Raw genomic sequence first — 24,628 nt, 5'->3', positions numbered from 1 at the left:
GATTGACCCTCAGAGTTAGTGATATGAGTGTTAACAGGGTCAGGGGTCTACAGCAGCCCCTCACAAACATGTGATTCCTATTAAGTGCAATGATAAGCATTTGTAACACAAACTGGTAACTATGGTACACCAACATGTCAGAGATGAACATTTCCTGAAACACTTTGTCTGAATAAACAAAACCTTAACATAACATAGAAATAAAAATGATTTTTTGAATGAATCCTACCATAAATGTCCCTGAACGCAGCATCTACTTCATCAGGGATGTTGCTCCAGTCTTTCATGCTGCGTGGATTAACAGACTCCACTCTGCTGTCCTGGGGGCTGAACCTCCAGTAACTGCCTGACTTGATGAAGTAGGTGTTGTAGTTTGGATCGTGGCCCCAGCGTAGAGCTGCCTGAACCCCAGAAACAGACAGACCTAAAGCACCGAGGGGCTCTGGACCCCGGATGGGCATCTCAGCATCAAACACCCAGTAGTTCTCACCTGTGGAGAAGATATCATCATCACTTTATCACATTATCAGCTCTGTTCTGTGGCATCATTAGTTTGGTTTTTCAAATCTATCAGTAGCTCTAACGTCTGAAGTTAGAGAATAAATCACTGACACACAAAACACACAAACCCTGAGGATAGAAGGACTTCAACTGTCTACTAAATAAACTAAAAAGCTACTAAATAAACTAAAAAGCTACTAAATAAACTAAAAAGCTACTAAATAAACTAAAAAGCTACTAAATGATCTAAAAAGCTACTAAATGATCTAAAAAGCTACTAAATGATCTAAAAAGCTGCTAAATAAACTAAAAAACTACTAAATAAACTAAAAAGCTACTAAATAAACTAAAAAGCTACTAAATAAACTAAAAAGCTACTAAATAAACTAAAAAGCTACTAAATGATCTAAAAAGCTGCTAAATAAACTAAAAAGCTACTAAATAAACTAAAAAGCTACTAAATAAACTAAAAAGCTACTAAATAAACTAAAAAGCTACTAAATAAACTAAAAAACTACTAAATAAACTAAAAAGCTACTAAATAAACTAAAAAGCTACTAAATGATCTAAAAAGCTACTAAATGATCTAAAAAGCTACCAAATGATCTAAAAAGCTACTAAATGATCTAAAAAGCTACTAAATGATCTAAAAAGCTACTAAATGATCTAAAAAGCTACTAAATAAACTAAAAAGCTCCACAAGAGACACATGAACATGTTTGTGTGTGAGTGCATCAGGAACACATCTACATCTATTTAGTCTGTAAAGAGTGAAATTATCTTAGCTGATAATTTCAGATTAAAAACGGACTTTAGCGTAGCCACCTAGCTTTCAGAGGAAAAATACCACAAACATTTGCATTAGATTTTTACTGATCACATCTGTCAATCATTCAACCATTAAAGCTATAGACCACATTAAAGGAGCTTCAGTTATTTAGTTACGTACCTTGGAAGAACCAAATGTTCCCAGCTTTGTCTTCAAAGGCTGCCTCTATGTTGTGGGGGATCCCCCTCCAATGACGGGAGGCCAGTGCTGGGTAGCCATGTTCTAGATGTCCCTCCCTGATCCTCCAAACAAAGCCTGACTTAAAGAAGAACAGTTCCCCTCGGATCATGGACACGGCATCAAAGTCAGTGTGGCAGACATCAGGCTGCTAGGAACACACATTCATTATAATTAATAACATTATAGGTATTATTATTATTATTATTAATAACATTATTATTATTATTATTATTAACATTATTATTATTATTATTATTAATAATAACATTATTATTATTATTATTATTATTATTAACATTATTATTATTATTATTATTATTAACATTATTATTATTAATAACATTATTATTATTAATAACATTATTATTATTATTATTAACATTATTATTATTATTATTATTATTATTATTTTATTTTTTTTTTGAAAGAAACTGATCATTCAGAGCAGACATTCCTCATACCTCTCGCTGACGCAGAAAATCAGAAAATTCGGTTATTCATTGTTGATGTCCTGAAGTAGTAACAAATGAAAATAAAAAATAAAAACTTATAAATAAGCAGAAAAAAAAGGCAAAAAAAAAAAACCTCAAAATAAAAATCAAGAGAAGTTCTTCCACTATTGGATCAGTTTTTGTGTTTAGTTTTTTCCAGTGGTCCTAATTCTAATCCTAATCCTAATCCTCCATTCTTGACCAGTTATTACACTTTGGGTTTTATTACGTATTTTTAAAAACTATTGGGGTCTTGTTTTCTCTGGTCCCTTGCCAAATCTGACCAGTGATGACATGTATAGCCTATAGCATGTCATCATTTAACCGCTGGCTATCGAGGTGGTGTCCAGAAAACGAGGTGGGCTTCATTGATCATTGGAGATCCTTCTGGGGAAAACCGAACCTGATAGGAAGAGATGGAATCCATCCTACTTTGGAGGGAGCATCTCTACTATCAGAAAACATGGCACAGTCACTGTTATGACATCTCATGAATGAGACCATGTTACAGAGGCGGAGTCCTCCACGCCCCTCTGCGCTTGCCTTAGGACAGTTTCCCTCCCATTGCTATTATGATAGCTGTGTTCATCGCCATGACAACTGTTGTGATGGTGATGAATATTATTTTATGGAGACGGTGTCAGTCCCCCGACCCATATTTCACAATGATTTTAACATAAAATCAAATAAAAGAGCTATCAATTATAAAAATCTGAAAAAAATTAAAATCTCAAATCTAGAAACACCAAAACATAAAGCATTAGATGTGCTCTATTAAATATTAGATCACTGAGATCCAAATCTCTACTAGTAAATGACCTTATCTCAGAAAATAACTTTGATTTATTCTGTTTAACTGAAACATGGCTGTATCAAGATGAATATGTTAGTTTAAATGAAGCCACTCCTCCCAGTCATTTAAATACTCATATGCCACGAGACATAGGCCGTGGAGGTGGTGTAGCAGCTATTTATCATTCCTCTCTCCTAATCTATCCTAAACCAAGGCCAGTTACACTTCCTTTGAAAGCCTGGTTCTAAATTTATCTCATACCAAATCAAAAACCTGCCAGCCAGTCTTATTTGTGATAATTTACCGTCCTCCAGGCCCTTATTCTGAATTTCTATCAGAATTCTCTGAGTTTATATCAAACTTAGTCCTCAGTTCTGATAAAATACTGATAGTAGGAGATTTTAATATCCATGTGGACAAAGATAGTGATAGCCTGAGCTCAGCCTTTATGTCCCTAATAGACTCAGTTGGCTTTTTTCAAACTATTAATGAAGCTACTCATCGTTTAAATCATACTCTTGATCTTGTTCTAACATATGGCCTTGATATTAATGAACTAAAAGTCTACCCTGAAAATCCTCTGCTATCAGATCACTTTTTAATATCTTTTAACATTATCCTAGAGGATCTCGCACTGTGCAATAAAATAGTTACAAGTAGAAATCTATCCAACAGTGCTGTGGCTAAATTTAAAGAGGCCATTCCTGCTGCCTTAAACTCAGTGCACCATCCAATAAATAACTATGATATCAATTATAACCCCTCTCAACTGGATCTGCTTGTCGATAGCTCTGCTAGTCTACTAAAATCCACCTTGGACTCAATTGCCCCATTGAGGGAAAAAACTATTAAACGTCAGAGGAAAGCTCCGTGGTTTAGCTCTGAAACTCACACACTCAAACAAACAACCCGTAAATTAGAGAGAATGTGGCGCTCCAATAAAACAGAGGAGTCACGAATACTTTGGCAAGAAAGCCATAGTAAATACATGACAGCCTTACGACATAGTCGATCTACATACTACTCCTCACTAATTGAAGAAAATAAAAATAATCCGAGGTACCTTTTCAGCACTGTAGCCAGGCTAACACAAAGTCAGAGCTCTATTGAGCCCATGATTCCTCTAGCCCTCAGCTGTGAGGACTTTATGACATTTTTTAACCATAAAATTCATAAGATTAGAGATAAAATTAGCCACTCCCTGCCTTCACCTGGGCCTGCTGTACCATTAAATGTAAATAGGCCTAACCTAAACTGTTTCACACATATAGGACTTCAGGAACTTAACTCTATTATTTCATCCTCCAAACCATCGACCTGCCTTTCAGATCCGATCCCAACTAAGCTGTTTAAAGAAGTTGTTCCCCTGGTCTGCCCATCTTTGTTGGAGACAATAAATATATCCCTATCAATAGGCTACGTGCCACAGTCCTTTAAAGTAGCTGTAATCAAACCCCTTCTCAAAAAACCTACTCTTGATTCCAGCACTTTAGCAAACTACAGGCCTATATCTAATCTTCCTTTTATTTCAAAGATTCTTGAGAAAGTTGTGGCAGCTCAGCTCTGTGAATTTCTTCAAAACAACAGCCTGTTCGAGGACTTCCAGTCAGGTTTTAGAGCTCAACACAGCACAGAGACTGCTTTAGTTAAAGTAACTAATGATCTACTCTGGGCTTCAGATGAAGGACGACTCTCAGTGCTGGTTTTATTAGATCTTAGTGCAGCTTTTGACACTATAGATCACTATATTCTACTAGAGAGATTAGAGAAATTACTTGGAATCACAGGGACTGCCCTAAACTGGTTTAAGTCCTACCTATCTGATAGGTACCAGTTTGTAGACGTGAATAATAGGTCTTCTGTGTACACTAAAGTAAGCTACGGGGTTCCTCAGGGCTCTGTGCTAGGTCCAATCCTCTTCTGTATCTATATGATCCCCCTTGGTAATGTTATGAGAAAATACTCTGTTAACTTTCACTGCTATGCTGATGATACCCAACTGTATGTATCAATGAAGTCAGGTGAGACAAATCAGCTATCTAAACTTGAGGCCTGTCTAAAGGACATTAGGGCCTGGATGGACCAAAATGTTCTTCTTCTCAACTCAGACAAGACTGAGGTCATTGTACTGGGCCCACGACACCTTAGAGAAACCTATGCTAGCCTAACTGCCCTAGATGGCATTACTCTGGCACAAAGCACAACTGTTAGAAACCTTGGGGTTCTATTTGATCAGGATTTATCCTTCAACTCTCACATAAAACAAACTTCAAGAACTGCCTTCTTTCATCTCCGTAACATTGCTAAAATCAGATCCATCCTGTCTCAGGGCGACGCCGAAAAGCTAGTCCATGCTTTTGTTACCTCTAGACTGGATTATTGTAATTCTCTTTTAGCAGGCTGCCCGAGCAAGTCGCTTAAGACACTTCAGCTGGTTCAAAATGCTGCAGCACGTGTACTGACTAAAACTAGGAGAAGAGATCACATTACTCCTGTATTAGCCTCTCTGCATTGGCTTCCCATAAAATATAGAATAGAATTCAAGATTCTTCTTCTCACTTATAAAGCCCTAAATGGACAGGCACCAGTCTATCTCAAGGAGCTTGTAGTGCCATACAATCCCCCCAGAACACTACGCTCTCAAAATGCTGGACTACTCGTTGTTCCATTTGTCTCTAAAAGTAGTATAGGAGGAAGAGCTTTCAGTTATCAGGCCCCACTTCTCTGGAACCATCTACCAACCACGGTTCGGGGGGCAGACACCCTCTCTACCTTTAAGGTTAGGCTCAAAACATTCCTCTTTGGTAAAGCTTTTAGTTAGGAACCAGCTCATAGCTCATAGTTAAGATGCAATAGGCATAGACTGCCGGTGGGGGGGGGTCTGGCATGCTCGGTTGGAGAGAAGTTGGAGAGGGCGTTAAGAGAGAGGTCATTTAGGTTAGAGAGGGACCGGAGAGGGTCCCATTCCTCTCTCAAACACTCCCTCTATGTCTGCTTCTTCCCTTGTGTGTTTGCTCCTGTTCTCCTTCTGGCTTTTGTCTTGCAGGTCCGTGGGATCCTCAGTGTGGAGTTACAGAGTCTCAACAACTCTGTCTCCACCCTTTCCTCTGCACACACCCAACACAGCATAACGTGGATGGCTGTTCATCATAGGAATGGGATCCACACAAGGTTCCTGCTGCTTAACAGAAGGTTTTCCTTGCCGCCATGATGAATTCATGTTGGGTGTGGGATACATATGTATGTGTATATACGTATATATGCATATGTGTGTATCTATAAAATGAAGAGTCCGTCCTTAAGACTGCTCTACTGTAAAGTGCCTTGAGATACCATTGGTTATGATTTGGCGCTATACAAATAAAGATTGATTGATTGATTGTTACATATTGGGTTGTTATTAATTATGGGGCTCTAACAGACGCTTCTATATGAACCAATCACTAACACCCAATGACTTGTTTATTTTTGATCAATTCATTAGTTCCAGAAAAAGGTTCATTTCAACTATTTATAACAATTTATCACAATCTACCCTTACTTTACTCTCTCTCTCTGAAACTAAAAGCTGAATCAACATAAAACCACTTTGTTTTATATGAACTTCTTTCGCCCTTTACACGTTCCATCTTTAATCTGAAAAGTCAATATTACTTAGTCACACTCAATCATATGCAGGTTTGTGTCAATCACTCACAGTGGTGATGATCTCATTAGTCTCTGTCTTAGCTGGAGGAGGACGAGGAGCAGGAGGAGGTGATGGTGAGGCCAGTGATTGAGGATGAGTTCCGTACAGATATTGGATGCCTTGCTTGTCGTCCTCACTCAGTTTGAGTGGATATGAGAAGGAATAATAAGCAGACATAATGGCTCCAGGTACATTGGAGTGCTGCAGGCCCAGAACGTGTCCAAACTCATGGGCAGCCACCTGGAGAAGGTCCGTACCTGCAGGTGGAGAGAAAACTACGTTTAACAGCTTTGTTGTGGTTTACTCGTGACACAGGCTATTTATCCATCAACACTAGACACCACATCATCCATTTGTGTCAAACTCAAGGTCCAGGGGCCAAATCTGGCCCTTTAGACCAGGGGTGTTAGTTCAGGGGCCAAATACGGACGTTTGATCTCAAGCGGCCACAGATTTTAGGTGGAGAAAAAAAAACTATTTTAACATCATTGTGTCTCAGTTTTCAATGTCAGTTCAATTCACTTAAAAACATCTTGAATGAATTTATTACCAATTTTTTGTGTAATTTAGAGGAATTTTGTGCAATTGTTTGTGAGAAATTGCAAGATTTGTAGAAAATTTTAGAGTCCTTTCCAGATTTTGCAATTAAAAATGTTTATGTGATATAAACAAAGCAAAAATACAAACTCATAAAAATATCGTAGAGTTTCATTAAAATGGTCAATTTGAGATATGGATTATTTGGTCTTTTACACAATAATTCACGTTTTCTCTGTAATATTTACATTCTTCTGCGGGCTGAATTGGATGCTCTAAAGGGCCGGATTTGGTCCCCGGGCAGTTTGACACGTGCTTCAGACCATCCAATTCTTCCCACAGGAGAAAGGAAAACATAAATTATTGTGTAAAATACCAAAAAATAATATGTAAGTTGTAAATCTTCTATTTACACAACTTTAATGAAGGATCACATTTTTCCCACGCTTTTATCACATGACTGCAGTCATTTTAAATCTCAAATTGTTCAAAGAACTACATTTTCCTGAAAATATTTCACATAATTTCCTCAAAATAAATAAAAATTAGTCAAAAAAATCAATGAAATTTTATATCTGCCACTTATTGCTTTATGTATCATTTATATGTGGAAATGTCAAACTTGTGAACATTAATGTTAAAAAGGTTCATTTAAAATCTGCAGCCCTTTATATTTGACCTCTGAACTAACATTAGCCAATGAATGGAAACGATGACTAATCATATCACCTGAAATTAAGTTAATGTGTTTATAAAGATATTGTTACCAAGGTAAAATAATAAACAATAATAAGTATTTATTCTGATTGTTTGATGGTAAAATAAAACATCAGAATATAATATAATAATGTAAGAGATGTAAACATAGAATATAAAGGTGAAAGGTCATTAAACACTAGTTTAACAGTGTTGGTGCTGATGCCTGAGGGTCACCTTATTTAAACTATGACCCCCCCTCCCCCCACTGACCCTGACCTCATTTATTCTAAAGCAGGGGTTTTCAACCACTGGGCCGTGGCACACTTGTGTGCCGTGAGAAATGATTAAATTTCACCTAATTGTTCTAAAAAACATTTTTAAAACTAATTCATTATAGTGTGTAATTATTCCATAGTGCTGCTGTAAACCCCTCCCCCTACCCCTCCCCCTCCCAAAGATTTAAAAACTGGTTTAAAGATTCTCTCACATTTTACTGAAATAGAAAAAACAACTCATAGATGATGCTATGGAATGCAAAACATCCCTCCCTCCCTCCCTCCCTCCCTCCATCCATCCATCCATCCATCCATCCATCCACCCACTTACCCATGTGGTTTCCTAGAGTCCATGACTCATCATAATCAAAGTGAATGTCACCCTGACGATGTGTTTTAGGAAAGAAGGCGTGAGCTAGAATTCCACCAGGACCATCAAAGGGAAGATTGTCACCATGCCAGTACCTACAGGGTCATAGGGTCACATGGTCATAGGGACACAGGGTCATAGGGTGATGTCACATGATCACATGGTCATAGGGTCACATGTCATAGGGTCAGGGTCACAGGGTCACAGGGTGACGTCACATGGTCATAGGGTCACAAGGCCACAGGGTCATAGGGTCACAGGGTCATAGGGTGATGTCACATGATCACATGGTCATAGGGTCATAGGGTGATGTCACATGGTCACATGGTCATAGGGTCATATGTCATAGGGTCAGGGTCACAGGGTCACATGGTCACAAGGTCATAGGGTCACAGGGTGATGTTAGAAAAGTGTCTACTCTGCATCCCATTTTGTGCAAAATAACTTGTCACATTTCGAGAGCGTTCAGTTTTCAATCTTTAGACACAGTAAAATGATTACATATAAAGTATTTGTGTGGCTTTATTTGAAGTGTGATGTAAATCTTCTCAGCATAAAACAAAGGATTCTAATGTTATCAACTCATGGAACAGTCAAATCACTTATGATAAAACTCAACAACCTGATCTTTGAGAGAAATATAGAAGATATTCAGATCAAAAATGTATGTAAACACCAGTAACAATATTCACCATGTGTTTTAGTTTGACTGTATTTGCCTTTAATTTAATTCAAGTCGTTAGAGTTATAAATGTACATATTTACCAGTGTTGTGTTCACTTAATGATATTTTACAAGCTTTTGAATGTTTTTAGTTTTCAACATAATAAATAATGAATTGGGCTCTGGTCAGATTCAGATTCACATTTTATTTAATAACTAATATTCATCCATTCTGACCTACTGTTTGCTCCTTTTGTCAGGGCAGGGGCTAAATGACAGTAATATTCACTTTTTAATGATTGTGAATCAACCCCCACCTGGTGAAGTCAATGTGGATGTCTGCTTTCCCACTGTGGATCTCAGTGAATGTTAGTGGGGTGACCTCGCTCCAGATCTTTAGAGCCTCCTTAAAAACCCGTCGAACCTTTTCCTCATTGATCTGCCAGGGGAAGCGAACGATCCTGTAGAGATCAGAAACACTGTGAGCTTTTACAATAGCAGATGTAATATGAGATCTATGATACTGTAACACGTGTGACGCTAACAAAGCTCGTAGAGAGCGTCCCACCCACTAAGATGATTACTGAGAAATATTTACTCTTCTAAACAAGTCTGACTCATTTCATCTGACTAACAAAGTTCATCTGCTGCAGAAGAAACTTTTCAAATGTACTTTTTTTTTTTTTTTTTTTTTTTTTTTAAAGGATTTTTTGGGCTCTAGTGGCCTTTATATGACAGTTAAAACCCACTAGTTACTGTACAGGTCATGAGGAGTGCTGGTGTCTGTCCCATACATAAACAATGATCAAACACTGACTGAACATAATGAAATGCTGCCAGTTTAGAGGAATGAACAATAATTATGAATTATTGTTTGTCTGTTGACTGTATGTGTCAGACATGTAGCGCTGGTGGGTTCAGCCCATAATAACATGTTTCTGTTAATAAGACAAGAATGACTGTTGAAATATTTCCTGATTGATAATAAATATTTAAAAAAAAATTACTTTGTGCGTTTAAATTTTTGTTGGGTGTAGATGAGGTGAACTATTATTACCTCTGAGCATACTGTATATACTGTAGGTCAATTATTTATCAAGCACATTTAAAAACAAACGTTGACCAAAGTCCTGTAGAGAAGTTATAAAAGTTTACACAAGTAAAAGAAAATGAGATCAAATAAATAAAAATATAAAACCAATAATGTCAGTTCAGTTTAAAAACCACAACATAAAAACATGTTTTTAATGAGTTTTAAAAATATCAACAGTAATAATAATGATAAAGAGAGGACTGTTCCACAGTCTAGGAGCAACTACAACAACCAACAATAGTGCAAACATAATGTCTGTTACCCTTATCACGACTATATTAAAAACAACAGAAACTATTTACAGTAATACTTCAAAGACATTAAGAACTACAGTCTATATTTCTATATTAAACCTGTGACACATGCTCTGGAGGAAGTGACTAATCATAAAGTTGGATAATAAGTTAAAATGTATGTTTGGTGAGTTAGAGCTGGTGTCTGGATGATCAAATACAGTGAGTTATCTGATCACAGACAAATACAATCTTATTGTTCTGTAACTTGTGACAAATAAAAGTTGATTCAGATTCAGATTAGAGAGAAAAGTCAATGATTTTAAATGGTTTACCTGTATGTGAGGTCGGCTTTTTCCAAACGTCCTCCATACAGAACAAAACGTCTCTGTCGTGCTGCTTTTGGATAATGTTCTTCTCTAGGTGCTGGATAGTCTGGAACTCCACATCTACGTCTGCCTCTAGAGTTGGAATTATTGGCTGTTATCACTGAGCTCTGAATGTGGGGATTATTTCCAGTCTTCTTCATCAGCCTTTCAATGACCTGGAACAGCATTTTAGATCATTACAAATATGACCTCCGTTATGTGTGAGAACTGATGATGGATGTTGATGCTTTACAAACCATCAAAAAACAATTGCCCTCAATTACCAAACTTGCATGAAAATGGGTTCACGTGGTGTCATGTACGACACAACGTGTTTGTCAATCTTGACAAATCTTTCCAAAGTTTCTAAAAGCTGAATTAAATAGGTTAGTGCAGGGGTCAACAACCTTTACTCTCCAAGGAGCCATTTTGCCCAAACTCACCAGGATTAAAGTCCTTCTGGAGCCGAAAAAAAAAAAAAAAACCTTCTCAATGCAAACATTACAGTGTATAAAAATCTATAAAGTTGAAATAATATCAAATAATTTTATGAGTTAATGAAATTAATTTCTTGCAACAGAAACTCTGGCAGTGCAGCAGTTGACACTTGCCCTAGTAAACATCTCTAGATGGCTCGAGCTGTCTCACCTAACCTTAAATGTGAAGAAAACCGTTGCTGTCTGTTTCTCAATTAAAACAAGACCCTCTAACAGCACCTTTGAAGTCAGCATAAACAATGAAATCATACAAGTAGTAAAAGAGACCAAATATCTTGGAATTATTATTGATAACAACCTTAAATTTCAAAGTCAAGTCAAAAATGTGTGTAAAAAGGTCAAATCCAACTTGAACTGTTTTGGCTTCATCAGGAGGGATCTGTCCCATCAGGCCGCCCTGCTATACATGCATTCAATGATTTTTTCACATCTGTCCTACTGCATCACATCCTGGTCACAAACCTCCTCGTCCACACTCAAGCCAGTTGTTTCATTGTACAAACAGGCAGTCAAGGTATTTGATAGAAAACCTATGAGATGGCATCACTGTGACATCATTCATAGACATAATCTTTTTACTTTCGAAAACTTTATAAATTTTAGTACTCTGAAATTGGTCTTTAAATGTTTGAACAGTCATGTGTCGCCGCTGTTCTCAGCTCTCATTGTTCGGCGTCAGGACTCCCGTAGACCCAACACCAGAGCCTCGGTCAGTGGGGACTGTGTTCTCCCAAAATGTACAAAATCTTTTGGACAGTCCAGTTTCTCTTTTAATGGATCCAGCCTGTGGAAGTCTCTGCCCACTGATTTAAAACTGCTGACTGACATGAACAGGTTTTACAGAAACAATGGCTGAAGTCAAGTCAAAGCTGCTCACATGGTAACGCTTTATGAAATGTATCCTGATGTGTATTGTTTACCTTTTAAATAGTGTATTGTGTATTGTATTGCATTGTGTATTGTGAAATGTGTTGCCTCCTATGGACAGGTGTTGCAAATTAGCAGTTTTGCTATAACACTGAAAACAATGTATCTGGTTTGTCCAATGCAGTTGTTATGTCCATATCAAATAAACGAATAAATAAACATATCAAGCAATCTATTTTCTTCCAGAATAGTCTTTTTGTTAGTTTTGTTATCTTACCAGGGATTTCATTACAACTTAAGGTTAGCCACAGGTGCAAGTTATTGCACAATGTGATTTATTTTTAGGTTAACAAATTGTTTTTATGCTAATTTTATTTGAAGTTAATGTCAATATTCATCAATACCCTCTGTAAGAAATAATAATTAATTATTTTATTAAGTTTTTGAAAACTATCTAGAGCCATTGCAAAAGAGTCAAAGAGCCACATGTGGCTCCAGAGCCGCAGGTTGCAGACCCCTGGGTTAGTGTAATACAGTAGATAGATCTCTGTACTGGCCTGCCTCCATTCACAAACATACAGTATGTTATGTCTTCACACTGGCTCCTGGATAATTCTTAAAAAAAACATACACAACACAGTATTTGAGCAGTGGTTCCCAAAGTGGGGTACTGGTACCCCCAATGGGTTCCTAAGGGGTACAAGATTAAAACAGTGTGACAGCATTGTAAAATATAATATAAATCTAGCAGCAGTCAGGAGCCCCCATGCATTACCACTAATGACACATTAACCTGTCAGAGTCAGACTGCCCTCTAGTGGTGACACAGAAAATACATCATCAAAAATAATGAAATATGAATAAGGCCCCGTCCCAATACTCACACTTCACCCTCATGTTCCCCCCATGAGAGTGTGAGTGCGTAGGGTGGCTCAATTCTCCAGAGTGGTCTTTAGCCCCGCCCCCTATGAGCCCCTGATCCACAAAGCATATTACCCATAATTCTTAGCGGTATAGAGGTTTTGCACTGTTGTCACTGATATCACATGGGTTTAGTTTATCTGTCTGTGGGTCCTGTGCTGAAAAAATGTGCTTTTAAGTGTAAGTATTGAAATACTTTCACTTTTCTTATGCTGTATATGTATAAATACAATCAAGGTTTGTTATGTTACTGGAAAAGAAGCATAAATATCTGATGAAGCATTACAGTGATTTATGCACCGGTATTTACGGACATTCTATGTAAACTATTTCATACCTTTTAATGTGCAATCATTCATATAAAATCTGATTTAAACTTTGCACTTGTACGATAAACTTAGGATGTATAAAAACTAAACTATAAAAACATAAAATGTACCAGATACCAGTTAGTTACCCACTCTACATTTAAAATTTAAATCATACATCTACCTCAAATAAATGACTAAAAACAAATATACATTTATTTTAACGTGTGTGGATCAACTCATATGAACTTATTTTCCCACAGGGCTGATAAAATGACCTTTAATATGATCATAATAATGATGTAAATGATGATGATTAGAGACATGACCAGAAATTATATAATCTATAGAAATAAATCTATTCAGGAGACACTAAATACTGTTTGATTCACTCTTTTACACAGTGACATTCTTCATTCCATCATTATGATCTATAGATGTTTTTTTACAGAATTATGAGAAAAATGTTGTAGTCGGACAAAGAGGAGACTCAGAAATAAGAGACAGGGGGACTAGAACCTAAAAAGGTTTGAGAAGTACTGGACTAGAACATTACGTTACACTAAAAGTCTAGTACTACCTAACATGGCAGATAAAATGATTTTGTAATAGATTACAACAACAAAACCATAACCAACAGAAAACGCACCAGGCCAAAAGCCCTGAGGACGTGTGACGTGTTCTGGGGGGGGGGGGGGGGGGGGGGACCCATCTCTTACAAGTATGGACACAACCTTTAATTTTACTGGTGACAAACATTTAAAGAGAAGATAAAACATGTTCCAACACAGGCTGAGTGTAGAAACTAACAACAAATATACAGTTTAACAAGACCTGGTCACTGGGATTCAGTCTGAGTTAGAGAGGAACCCTTAGAGAACCCTTAGAGAACCCTTAGAGAACCCTTAGAGAACCCTTAGAGAACCCTCAGAGAACCCTTAGAGAACCCTCAGAGGACCCTTAGAGAACCCTTAGAGAACCCTTAGAGAACCCTCAGAGGACCCTCAGAGGACCCTTAGAGAACCCTCAGAGGACCCTTAGAGAACCCTTAGAGAACCCTCAGAGGACCCTTAGAGAACCCTCAGAGGACCCTTAGAGAACCCTCAGAGAACCCTTAGAGAACCCTCAGAGGACCCTTAGAGAACCCTTAAAGGACCCTCAGAGGACCCTGAGAGAACCCTCAGAGAACCATCCATCCATTTTCAAACCCACTTGCTCCTGTGCTACAGGGTCGCGGGGGTCTGCTGATGCCAATCTCCAGCTCTCATTGGGCGCTGGGCGGGGGTACACCCTGGACAGGGCGCCTGTCCAGTGCTTTAAGGGTCCCTTAGAGGACCCATTAATAGTTTGAAAAAAGCCAACTGAGTCTATTAGGGACATAAAGGCTGAGCTCAGGCTATCACTATCTTTGTCCACATGGATATTAAAATCTCCTACTATCAGTATTTTATCAGAACTGAGGACTAAGTTTGATATAAACTCAGAGAATTCTGATAGAAATTCAGAATAAGGGCCTGGAGGACGGTAAATTATCACAAATAAGACTGGCTGGCAGGTTTTTGATTTGGTATGAGATAAATTTAGAACCAGGCTTTCAAAGGAAGTGTAACTGGCCTTTGGTTTAGGATAGATTAGGAGAGAGGAATGATAAATAGCTGCTACACCACCTCCACGGCCTATGTCTCGTGGCATATGAGTATTTAAATGACTGGGAGGAGTGGCTTCATTTAAACTAACATATTCATCTTGATACAGCCATGTTTCAGTTAAACAGAATAAATCAAAGTTATTTTCTGAGATAAGGTCATTTACTAGTAGAGATTTGGATCTCAGTGATCTAATATTTAATAGAGCACATCTAATGCTTTTATGTTTTGGTGTTTCTAGATTTGAGATTTTAATTTTTTTCAGATTTTTATAATTGATAGCTCTTTTATTTGATTTTATGTTAAAATCATTGTGAAATATGGGTCGGGGGACTGACACCGTCTCCATAAAATAATATTCATCACCATCACAACAGTTGTCATGGCGATGAACACAGCTATCATAATAGCAATGGGAGGGAAACTGTCCTAAGGCAAGCGCAGAGGGGCGTGGAGGACTCCGCCTCTGTAACATGGTCTCATTCATGAGATGTCATAAATGTGCCATGTTTTCTGATAGTAGAGATGCTCCCTCCAAAGCTCCAGTGAATAACTACACCATCACCACATTCACACTCCACCCACTGACCTACTTCTGTTCATCAGGTGCTGATGTCACCTTTCGCTCTCACAGTTTCCCAAAATATTGACCCTGATCCAAGACATCAACATGATGGGAACACAAGCAGGAATAAACACACACACACACACACACACACACACACACACACACACACACACACACACACACACACACACACACACACACACACACACACACACACACACACACACACACACACACACACACACACACACACACACACACACACACACACACACACACACACACACAGTCAGATTCTCAGGCCTGTCCAGACATATGTTGTCACTGACAAAGGTGAAGTTGATAAGATGAGAGATTAGAAACAAAGACATAACAAACTGGAACAACATAGATCTGATTATGTTTCTATACACATGTTCTACTTGTTATGAAGTCAAAATAGAAAAAACAAGACTTCAAAGAAGAACAAATCATATGGATTTGCTGAAATAAACTCATTTATGATCCTAGTAGATAAACAATACAGATGTATTAGAACCAGTGTCAGGTCATGGTTTTATAAAAGTGTCTGAGAACAGTTAGTAGAGTAGGATTAGCTGAAAGCTTTGATAAAATGAAACAAAATACAGTCATTGTTAAAGCTATCCTCCACTGTTTTTATAAATCTGTTCTAAAGCCTTCTAAATATCCTTATTAATAGATCTATGTCTAACAAAACACATTATTATGCCCCATATTCATTTTATTAACTCTTAAAAATGGGACTACTTTACCATAATTACCAAAATAACTGCAAATGTATCTTTTTAAAAACTCTCAGTATTTATACTGTATTATTATTATTATTATTATTATTATATGTAATATATTATATCATGATATTGTATTATCTCACAGACTGTGACAAACCCTGATGTGTCACAGTTCCAAATGAACCAAAGTAACCTTGAATAGCATGAAACATAATAAATCACTGAACATTAATAAGCTGAGCTCACAACCCCAAAAAGAAGAGGAAAACTCTAGAACAGAGTTTAGAATGAGTCCATGAGGGTACGTCAATCTTAATAGGCACAAATTAAAAAAAGCAAATAAATTAAACTGAGCACAAAAAAAACATGCACAGTAAAAAATAAGGAAAGAAACAGATGATGAGCCTCTTTGATGTGTTGGTTTATTTGATGTCTGTGAGGTTTTAAAGTGTGGTAATATTCTGTAACTATGGTAGATGAAACAAACACTGCTATGTTAACTTCTAGTCGTTGCTTTGATGATCTAACATTTTTCCATCTGTTTCCTGTTCGTTTGGAGCAATTTAAAAATGACATTCTAAACCAAACCAAGCTGAAAGAAGGTGATAAACTATTCGGCTGTTCTCCAGGGTCTAGTTTGGGGCTTTCCCTCTGAACGCTGCTTTAGATTGAAATTATGAAAAATGATTGTGTTTATTAAATAAGTAACCACCACTTATTCAGTGAAACTATACATGGATCAAACTATAAATACATCACCTAAGGAGGCCTGACTCTGATTAAGTCAATAAATATTTATGCAAATGAGATTTTTCATAGCCAACATATTTTTAACATGGTGTGGGCGTCGCCTCGTGATTGAAGGCATTGACCTTCCCACTTTTCACTTGGTGACCAATTTATCAACTGGATTTAGATTTAACAATTAGAATAACATTTAGATTTAGATTTAACATTTATAATTACATTTAAAATTTAGATTTAGATTTAAAATTTAGATTTAGATTTAAAATTTAGATTTAGATTTAAAATTTAGAATTACATTCAACATTTACATTTAACATTTAAATATACATTTAACATTTAGATTTAGATTTAACATTTAGAATAACATTTAGATAAAAAAATAGAATTGCATTCAACATTTAGATTTAACATTTAAATATACATTAAACAGTTAGATTTAACATTTAGAATTACATTTAGATTTAACATTTAGAATTACATTTAGATTTAGATTAAACATTTAGAATTACATTCAACATTTAGATTTAACATTTAGATTTAACATTTAGAATTACATTCAACATTTAGAATTATATTCAACATTTAAATATACATTTAGATTAAACATTTAGAATTACATTCAACATTTAGATTTAACATTTAAATATACATTAAACAGTTAGATTTAACGTTTAGAATTACATTTAGATTTAACATTTAGAATTACATTTAGATTTAGATTTAACATTTAGAATTACATTTAGATTTAGATTTAACATTTAGATTTAACATTTAGATTTAGATTTAGATTTATCATTTAGATTTAACAATTAGAATTACATTTAGATTTAGATTTAACATTTAGAATTACATTGAACATTTAGATTTAACATTTAAATATATATTTAACATTTACATTTAACATTTAGATTTACATTCAACATTTAGATTTAACATTTAAATATATATATTTAACATTTAGATTTAACATTTAGAATTACATTCAACATTTAGAATTATATTCAACATTTAAATATACATTTAGATTAAACATTTAGAATTACATTCAACATTTAGATTTAACATTTAAATATACATTAAACAGTTAGATTTAACGTTTAGAATTACATTTAGATTTAACATTTAGAATTACATTTAGATTTAGATTTAACATTTATAATTACATTTAGATTTAGATTTAACATTTAGATTTAACATTTCGATTTCGATTTATCATTTAGATTTAACAATTAGAATTACATTTAGATTTAGATTTAATATTTAGAATTACATTTAACATTTAGATTTAACATTTAGAATTACATTTAGATTTAACATTTAAATATATATTTAACATTTACATTTAACATTTAGATTTACATTCAACATTTAAATATATATATTTAACATTTAGAATTACATTTAGATTTAACATTTATAATTACATTTAGATTTAGATTTAACATTTAGATTTAACATTTCGATTTAACATTTAGATTTAGATTTACATTTATCATTTAGATTTAACAATTAGAATTACATTTAGATTTAGATTTAATATTTAGAATTACATTTAACATTTAGATTTAACATTTAGAATTACATTTAGATTTAACATTTAAATATATATTTAACATTTACATTTAACATTTAGATTTACATTCAACATTTAAATATATATATTTAACATTTAGAATTACATTTAGATTTAACATTTAGAATTACATTCAACATTTAGATTTAACATTTAAATATACATTTAACATTTAGATTTAACATTTAGAATTACATTCAACATTTAGATTTAATATTTCAACTTACATTCAGATTTAACATTTAGAATTACATTTAACATTTAGAATAACATTTAGATTTAGATTTAACATTTATAATTACACTTAAAATTTAGATTTAGATTTAAAATTTAGAATTACATTCAACATTTAAATTTGACATTTAAATATACATTTAACAGTTAGATTTAACATTTAGAATTACATTTAGATTTACCATTTATAATTACATTTAGATTTAGATTAAACATTTAGAATTACATTTAGATTTAAATTTAATATTTAGAATTACATTTAACATTTAGATTTAACATTTAGAATGACATTTAGATTTAGATTTAACATTTAGAATTACATTCAACATTTAGATTTCATATTTAGACTTACATTTAGATTTAGATTTAACATTTAGATTTATTATTTAGACTTACATTTAGATTTAGAATTAACATTTAGATTTATTATTTAGACTTACATTTAGATTTAGATTTAACATTTAGAATAACATTTAACATTTAGATTTAGATTTAACATTTAGAATAACATTTAACCTTTAGACTTAACATTTAATATTTAGATTTAGATATCAATTTAACATTTGGATGTACAGTACTTAAAGACACTGTAGATCATTTGTCAGTTGACAGAAAACATATTTTCATACGTTTTCTCTTCTGTATCCACCCTGTGTTTTTATTAAATAGTGCAGTGATCCAGGCCACCACCTCCTGCTGAGATACAGATAACTTATATTATCTTTCACAAACATATTCCTGTTGTGTTTTTGTCTGTAGCTGGAAGCAGGACATTCCTCATATTGGTCATGAATGTAAAACATGTATTTACACTTCCTGTTAGTGCAAAAACCATTGAGATGAAAACATGTTGAACACGACCAACAAACTAAATGATTACCTACAAAGACTCTAGTAAATTCCACTGAAAACATTAAACCTATAATATATAAAGTTAGTTATGTAAGGTATGCACACTATAGTATAGAGTGAATGTTTCATAGCCAGCATATTTTGAACACTTAACTCATTTCTCTTTCATTTGAGACAAAAATTCATGTAAAACAGCATGTTCCATATCGTTGTTAAAAATGTGTAAACATGAAAATATATATTACTGTAAATGTAAATCTAAATGTCACCAAGTGTGAAGCTGAATTATACAAAGTGGGCAGGTCAGTGCCTGTCGATCCCCTCTCCTCACTCACTGAGCCACAGTCAGTGGTGTGGGCGGGGCCTTGTGATTGACAGGCACTGACCAGCCCACTTTGTATGATTTCTAAACAGTTAGCTTTACACTTGGCGACCAATTTAACATTTAGATTTAGATATAAATGTAACATTTACATTTATATTCAGATGTATATCTTTCATGTTTGCACATTGATATAGAACATGCTGTTTTACATGAATTTCTGTCTGAAATGAAATAGAAATGAACTAAATATGAGGAAAGTGAGATAAATATTCAAAATATGTTGACAGTTTTTACATTAGTCACCTCACACTGAATCACATCTTTAGGAACCATTAAATGTCTCTGTGGCTGTGGTGTTGCCATAAAGCTTCAAAACCAGAACCTTTTCCTCTCTTTTATGGAGCAGTTAATGAGTGTGAAAGCTGTGATTACAACCTTCTCCCCCTGTGCACTGGAGCCAGACTGTGTGTGTGTGTGTGTGTGTGCGCGCGCTCCTAGAAACTAGGTTCTCAAAGTGGGGGTACAGGTACCCCCAGAGGTACACAATTTATCATAGAGGGCACGTAAATATAAACTGAAAACAGTGACATAATTGTAAGGTATAATATAAAAATAGCAACAGTCAGGAGCCTCCATGCATTACCACTAATGACACATATACCGCTGTCAGAGTCAGACTGCCCTCTAGTGGTGACACAGAACATATAATAGCTTTGTGCTAGCTCAACATGCTATCAAGACTTTGATGTCCTTTATCACCACGTACTTGTATGAAAGTGGATTTTCAGCTTTGAAAAACATGAAAATAAATCATAGAACAAGAGAAAGATTTTAGACACATTCTTCCAAACATTCCAGAGTTGTGTTCATCCTCTCATTAAAGTTGTATTTCACAGTTTCAGGCTGATCAATATGTTGTATTACTGATATATGTTCAATGGTAGATTTATTTTTCCAAAATAAAAGTGATTGTTTCTCACTTAAAATGTCAGTAATAACAATTCAGATTTTTTTATTGTGTGCTTATTATTATTTTTATTACATATTATTCCTCAACAGGATATGTACAATTCAGAGACTAATGTCATTGTGGGGATACATTTGTATATAACATTACATTATTATGTTTTTAAGTGTGCAGCAGTAGGAGGAACATGGGTTAACATTTAAGACTTTAACATTTAGATTTAATATTTAGATTTAACATTTAGGGTTGGGGTTAAGATGATTTTTACGAAAAAAGTAAAAATATCACAAATATTGCTATAAATCTTGTCATACATTTTTTAAACGTGGTTTGTTGCTAAATGTTGCAAAAAGTTACTGTTTTTTTCATTTTGTGTGTGTGTGTGTGTGTGTGTGTCCTAAACTCACCCGTGTGTGTGTGTACCTGTCGTCTCTGTGAACAGGAGCTCCTAGAACCAGAACCAGAACCCAGCAGCACCACAGTAGAACCACGGTCCTCATCCTCCTCAGAACCTGAAGAACACACACACACACACACACACACACACTAGTCTATCTACAGCTCTGATGTCTTTGTTCCCACTAGTTTTCCTCTGAACGTGCACTTTTGTTTTTTTACAGCCCAGTGTTGATAATACCCTGGTACCATGTGACTGTTAACTCTTTCACTACCACAGACATCCTAGGGAACATATTCTAACTGTTCACTTTACACTTCTCTGGAATGTTCTGTACTAAGTGATGTTTTATTTTAATAAAAACTTTTACAAAGTTTACTAAAGATCCAGAAAAGCATGAATATATCTTGTTAAATGTAAGTCAGTGCTTTGTGAACAAATACAGTCACAATATTCTTTATTCATATTACACATTATGTTAGCACTCAGTGATGGAAATAATAAACACTATTTAGTTGTTTAAAATCAGCACTTTGTGGTTTTTACCTGTGAAAAACTCTCTAAATAAAGATTATTTACTTATACACACACAGGTAAACAAAACGGTCAGTGTATATTTTGGTCATTTGATTTTCCATTGAGAAAATTATATTAAAAAACTAAAAAGTGAGTAATTATTTGATTTTCCTAAAAACATTTTTTTTTTCTTTATAAGTTTAAAGTGTTGGTGGGGGGTTGGGGTCGGTGGTGGGGTGTGCTGGGTCCTTGGCTCCTTGGGGCTTTCTCAGGTGTGTATGTGGGGGCGGTGGCTGCCTCTTGGCTTGGGATCTTGGGGGCATATGAGGGGTTGCTCGGCCATGGGGGGGTGGCCTGGGGCTCCTTGGCCCCCACTCTTTCTGCTAGCCTGGCCATCTTCAGGTCCAGGGCAGTGCTTGGGTTTACAGTAGTGGTTCTTACACATACACTGGTCTATGATACACTGACATGTCTTAGAAATAACAAAACATGTCTTAAAAAGAGAGAGAGAAAGATTCCACTTCTGGTAGTGTTGACCTTTGACAGCATGTACAGACTAAAACTAAAAAACTAAACAAAAACCAAAAAAACATTGAGGAGGCGGGGTTTATGACCTATACTGCAGCCAGTCAGCAGGGGGAGTTCTAAAAATAAAAGCTTCACTCCACCGGGGAGCTTGTCCTGTCAATTCTTTTTACAGTCTATGATCTAGAACAACTCATTTTCATTCTCTGTTTCTCAAAAACCAAAACAAATGAAACGTTAGAAGATGGAAAGAAAAAACAAACCAGATTTGTTGATATTTAGTGCGGCCTAAAGTAGTCATTTTCAAACTAAGTACATTGTATTTTGAAACAATAAGAGTGTCTCTTAGAGAACAGGACATGGTTGTCTGAAACAGGAGCTCTTACTTTGAAAACAGCATTTTTCTGTCGCACAAAATATTTTTAAAAAATAGGTCGTTTTTGTTTCTATCTTCTAAAATTTCTTTTTTTGTTGTTTAGAAGCAGAAAATGAAAATAATCATTGTTAAAGTTTTGTTTATCTCTTCTGGATCCTGATAAAAGAAAAATGCTTTGAATCCTAAAATCAAAATTAAATAACCATTTTAATTAGAATAATATCTTTTTCTGAACAGAAAATCCAATGACTAAAACATACAGTGCATAGAACTGCGCTTCTTTTCTACTTCAAATGCCTCCAGTTTTACCAAAACACCCCCTGTACAAAGTGTGGCCCTAATCTACGGCCCCCAGAATGTGTCACAGGCTTTGACATGAATGTCATTATTATTAGTGCAGCAGGACTTTGAAAAGCAAAAAGCATGTGTGTGTTTGATTGAAAGCAGACATAGTGTAAGAGAGAAAAGTTCTAATCTCCTCTGGCTGTTAGGGAGCTATTAAAGGACCTGTTAGGGTTGTGGGGACGCGGTGGGGGTCATTAGTGTGTTTATAGGCTGAGGCCCCCATTTTAACTCCCTCAGGCTGTTTCATGACAGGCCTCACCACAACACAAAGGACTGAGTGTGTGTGTGTGTGTGAACTTAAGAATGCAGACATAAATGAAATGGACAGTGTGTGTTGTTGCTGCTGCTAATCATGTCTCACTATTTTCATATATTCACTAATAATTCCCTGCAAGCAACAATAGTCATTCCATAAATAAATAACCCAACATATGTTGATCCAAAAAAAAAAAACTCTGAAATGTTCACTAATTTTCCCTGATTATTCAATATTCACACTGTAAATGTGTAGTTTGATCTGATCAATATTTTTTTAGATATGGATAATGTAGTTAAAGGGTGTGTCCTTATTATTCTTCCATGTTCATCTTCCAATATATCAGTAACTCCATCACATATACTGTAAAGGTAAATATGGTATAGTAATAAGCTCCACCCACTCTCTCAGAATATAGAAATAGATCTGCTATAAATCCTATCTGGTGGACATGTCAGCTCCTCTAAATAGTCACTAAGTCAGTGTGTGTTTGGGTCTGGAACATGTTTGGGTCTTCAGTAAACTACTTAACATATGTCTCAGCTCCCTGTAATGTGATCAGCTTAGAGCTATGAACATAGACTGTTCACATCACTAATGATTAGTCACAGATATGCATTGGTTCTAGACTCACACACTCTGGAAATATGAACATATACTTTATTTTTTACTATTTAAACTTCTGATTACTTCTAAAATGTTCCCTGACAGACTCAGAACATTTGATCACTTTATTAATACAAATTAACAATAAATATCTCCACACTTGGAATCTTTTAAAGAGTATATCAAGTGTTTAGAGTGGAATTCAGAACAAATTAAAGCTGAGTTGATATAAACTTGGCTCTATGTGGATGTAACCGGTTTGGGTTAAAAAACTGGCTTCATTTGTTTTGGGACGGGTTAGGCCTTATTCTGTAGGACTCGGACCATGTTGGGTCTAATCTCTGAGATTACAGCTCTATCACTGTGTGTTATCCTGTTGAGCATGATTTACTAAGATTGCCAACAATAACGTGCAAAAGTGGTGAAGACTGCTCTGTGCTTAAAAGCTCTAAAACTTACACTGCATCTGTGATTTATTGCATAAAGAAACATGAGTCATATGGTATAGCATACAAAAGAAATCAAAAATGAAAATAATAAAATTAATAAACTTGCTCTCTCAAAGCAAAGTATGCTTTTTAAAGCTGCATATGTAATTAAAAAAGCGCTTTAAACAAATGCTTACTGAGG

The 24,628-nt window shown here is 35.1% G+C and overlaps 1 protein-coding gene across 3 annotated transcripts in view; it reads right to left on the bottom strand.

Annotated features, from left to right (window-relative positions):
• LOC114469756 (stromelysin-3-like) overlaps positions 1–21,563 on the bottom strand; it is a 22,771-nt gene extending 1,208 nt beyond the window's left edge. The window contains exons 1-7 of one of the 3 annotated variants that reach the window (XM_028457543.1): positions 21,385–21,563; positions 10,688–10,896; positions 9,344–9,505; positions 8,325–8,458; positions 6,492–6,739; positions 1,451–1,658; positions 230–490 (exon numbers count right to left, since the gene is read on the bottom strand). In XM_028457543.1, the coding sequence (XP_028313344.1) occupies positions 230–490; positions 1,451–1,658; positions 6,492–6,739; positions 8,325–8,458; positions 9,344–9,505; positions 10,688–10,896; positions 21,385–21,477 (1,315 nt within the window). In that variant the 5' untranslated portion in view covers positions 21,478–21,563. The remainder of the gene's footprint in view (positions 1–229; positions 491–1,450; positions 1,659–6,491; positions 6,740–8,324; positions 8,459–9,343; positions 9,506–10,687; positions 10,897–21,384) is intronic. The other 2 variants (XM_028457544.1, XM_028457545.1) reach the window with 2 other exon arrangements.
• Positions 21,564–24,628: the final 3,065 nt, after the last annotated feature.

The sequence above is a fragment of the Gouania willdenowi genome, chromosome 9 (genome assembly GCF_900634775.1).
Source record: "Gouania willdenowi chromosome 9, fGouWil2.1, whole genome shotgun sequence".
In the NCBI taxonomy this organism is placed as follows: Eukaryota; Metazoa; Chordata; class Actinopteri; order Blenniiformes; family Gobiesocidae; genus Gouania; species Gouania willdenowi.
This window is presented reverse-complemented; position numbering and strand designations above follow the sequence as displayed.